General features: G+C 50.4%; 1 protein-coding gene across 1 annotated transcript; it reads left to right on the top strand.

The window, feature by feature from the left end:
- The first annotated feature begins 329 nt into the window (after positions 1-329).
- On the top strand, positions 330-1,400 carry LOC113942254 (hydrocephalus-inducing protein homolog). The gene is made up of 2 exons (XM_027633386.1): positions 330-453; positions 954-1,400. Exons 1-2 carry the CDS (start codon positions 375-377, stop codon positions 1,163-1,165), a joined length of 291 nt encoding a protein of 96 aa, XP_027489187.1. The 5' UTR covers positions 330-374; the 3' UTR covers positions 1,166-1,400.
- Positions 1,401-2,039: the final 639 nt, after the last annotated feature.

The following is a 2,039-nucleotide window of genomic DNA, read 5'->3' as shown; positions in this document are numbered from 1 at the left end:
TCAGTGTCAAGTTGTGTATGCAAATAGCTCTTAACCCTCTCTGTGCTCTTCCCAAACCACTCTCTGATGGGATTGTTGGCAGTCAGACCCTTGAGCCTCCATGCAGAGTATGGGGGAGATGAGTTCATTTTATCCAACAGGATTTTCTGTGGGCTGCATCTCCTCAGAAGAGAGTCAGTAGCTGTTTCAGATGCTGTGTGTTCTGTCTGTCTTCTGCTGACTGTGGTTGCTTTGCTCCTTGCTTGCACAAGTCAGCTGAAGTGAACTAGACTGCAAATATCCCCAAACCTGCCCCAGAGTCCTGATCTCTCTCTTGGTCTTGCAGCCCTTTCACTGTCAGTCCAGCCAGGGGAATCCTCGACATTGGTGAAGCCATGCAAGTGACAGTGGAATATCACCCAATGGAGACCGGGCATCATTCCACATCCCTGGCAGTGCACTGCGACATAGTTGGTGAGTGCTGGGCACTGCACGGTGCACTCACCCTGCATCCTTCAAAATAGCAGAACCCTTTCTAAGCAGAATAATGTTAGACTTGCTCTGCAAACTACTTGTAGAACTGTTCATTTCAAGCCTCCGTGTGTTTCAGTGCTAAGAAGTGAGCAAAGAAGGGGCCAAGGCTGAGTCTGTCCCTGTTCTGGATGTGGTGTGTTGCTGTGTGCTGGCCCATCCCTGGGGGGACCCTGGTGTCAGCATGGTGTTCTCCATCCTGCACCCCCACCACAGTCCTCTACCAACTCCCCACTGTCCCAGCCACCTGAATTCCCCCTCCAGCAACACTGCCCCATCCCAGCTTTACCACAAAGAAAAGTGAAAACTAGTTAGTGTTTAGGGGGTTGATAAAGTGGATGCCCTCAAACAGGGATGAGATTTACCTGTGGTTTGCTCTGGTCCTTGTAATTAATTCCATCAGCGAGTGAGCTGAGCACAGACTCCTCTTTGCTTTGTTCCAGATGAAGATACCCACACCAGGCTTCTTGGAAAAGCTAAGGACTTCAACATCGGGCTGGAGAAGTACTCTTTGGAATTTGACAAGACTTATCTCACACTGTCAAGCCAAAGAACTGCAGTCATCCACAACAGAACTAACATCACAGCCCGGTTCCAGTGGAAGGCTTTTGCTACTGAGGCAGAGGAGCATCCACAGAAGATCAGGTTGGTCTGAAAGATGCGGTGACATGCACTGCCCAAGGGTAAAACTAACATAGGGGCTCAGGGGCTGCTTGTGCTCTTGAGTGCTTTAGGGTATTAGGAACAAGTAGGTGTTCCTGCAAAGTTTGCAGGGCAGTCACAGCTCGCAGTAAAGAGCCAACAAAGTTGCTGGTTGTTCAGTTGTCAGTTCGGGAGAGGGGCAGTTTGCCCAGAGACAGGGGGACCAACCAGCAGCACGGGGGGATCATGTGGCCATGTCCTCCATTTTGAAGTGAGTGCTGTGGCCTCACCTTGAACAATGTCAGTGACCTCCAGAGCCACCTAATCAGCACATAAAGGGGGACACACAGTAGGCCTGCTGGGAAGCCTGTAACTCCAGAGTATCCCAGCCAATGGAGAAACGGGGAGGGACCTGTGCTCCGGGCAAAGGGGATAAAAGAAGCTGCAGCCTCCACTGAGTTGAGAGACCTCACTGAGGTTTGTTGAGTGAACTCTCCCTTTTATTAGAATAAAGGTTTATTTTTTTAGTTAGCTCCTCTGTCTCCTGGCCATTTATGTGAGTTACTTCTATACAGTCCCTCATTAGCATGAGAGGCGAGAGTGGGAGTAGTTTTGCCATTCCACATGCTCAGGTCTTAGTTCAGTGGTTGTCAGGGGTCCACTCTGGGGGTCCTCCAAGGCGAGTGCCCCCTAAATCAATCGTCCTATTTGTGACTCCGCTTCTTGCACTTGGGCAGGTATTCACTTGTTATATAACACAAGGCAGTGGAAGGTGGGGGTGCAAAGTATCAGGGCCTTCTGGCACATCATGGTGAAATCACTGTCTGTTGATGGAGGTTGAGCAGAGGGTTGCCATCTAAGTGGCTGAGAGCCCTCCTCATGCCCAG

This window comes from Corapipo altera, unplaced genomic scaffold (genome assembly GCF_003945725.1).
Source record: "Corapipo altera isolate COAL_440 unplaced genomic scaffold, ASM394572v1 128746, whole genome shotgun sequence".
Classification (NCBI taxonomy): Eukaryota; Metazoa; Chordata; class Aves; order Passeriformes; family Pipridae; genus Corapipo; species Corapipo altera.
This window is presented reverse-complemented; position numbering and strand designations above follow the sequence as displayed.

Bases quoted from the DNA above. Each gene is read 5' to 3' on its own strand.
- LOC113942254 (XM_027633386.1), top strand. From the start codon at position 375: ATGCAAGTGACAGTGGAATATCACCCAATGGAGACCGGGCATCATTCC. The intron at 454-953 runs GTGAGTGCTGGG...GCTTTGTTCCAG, and splicing joins AGTGCACTGCGACATAGTTG to ATGAAGATACCCACACCAGG.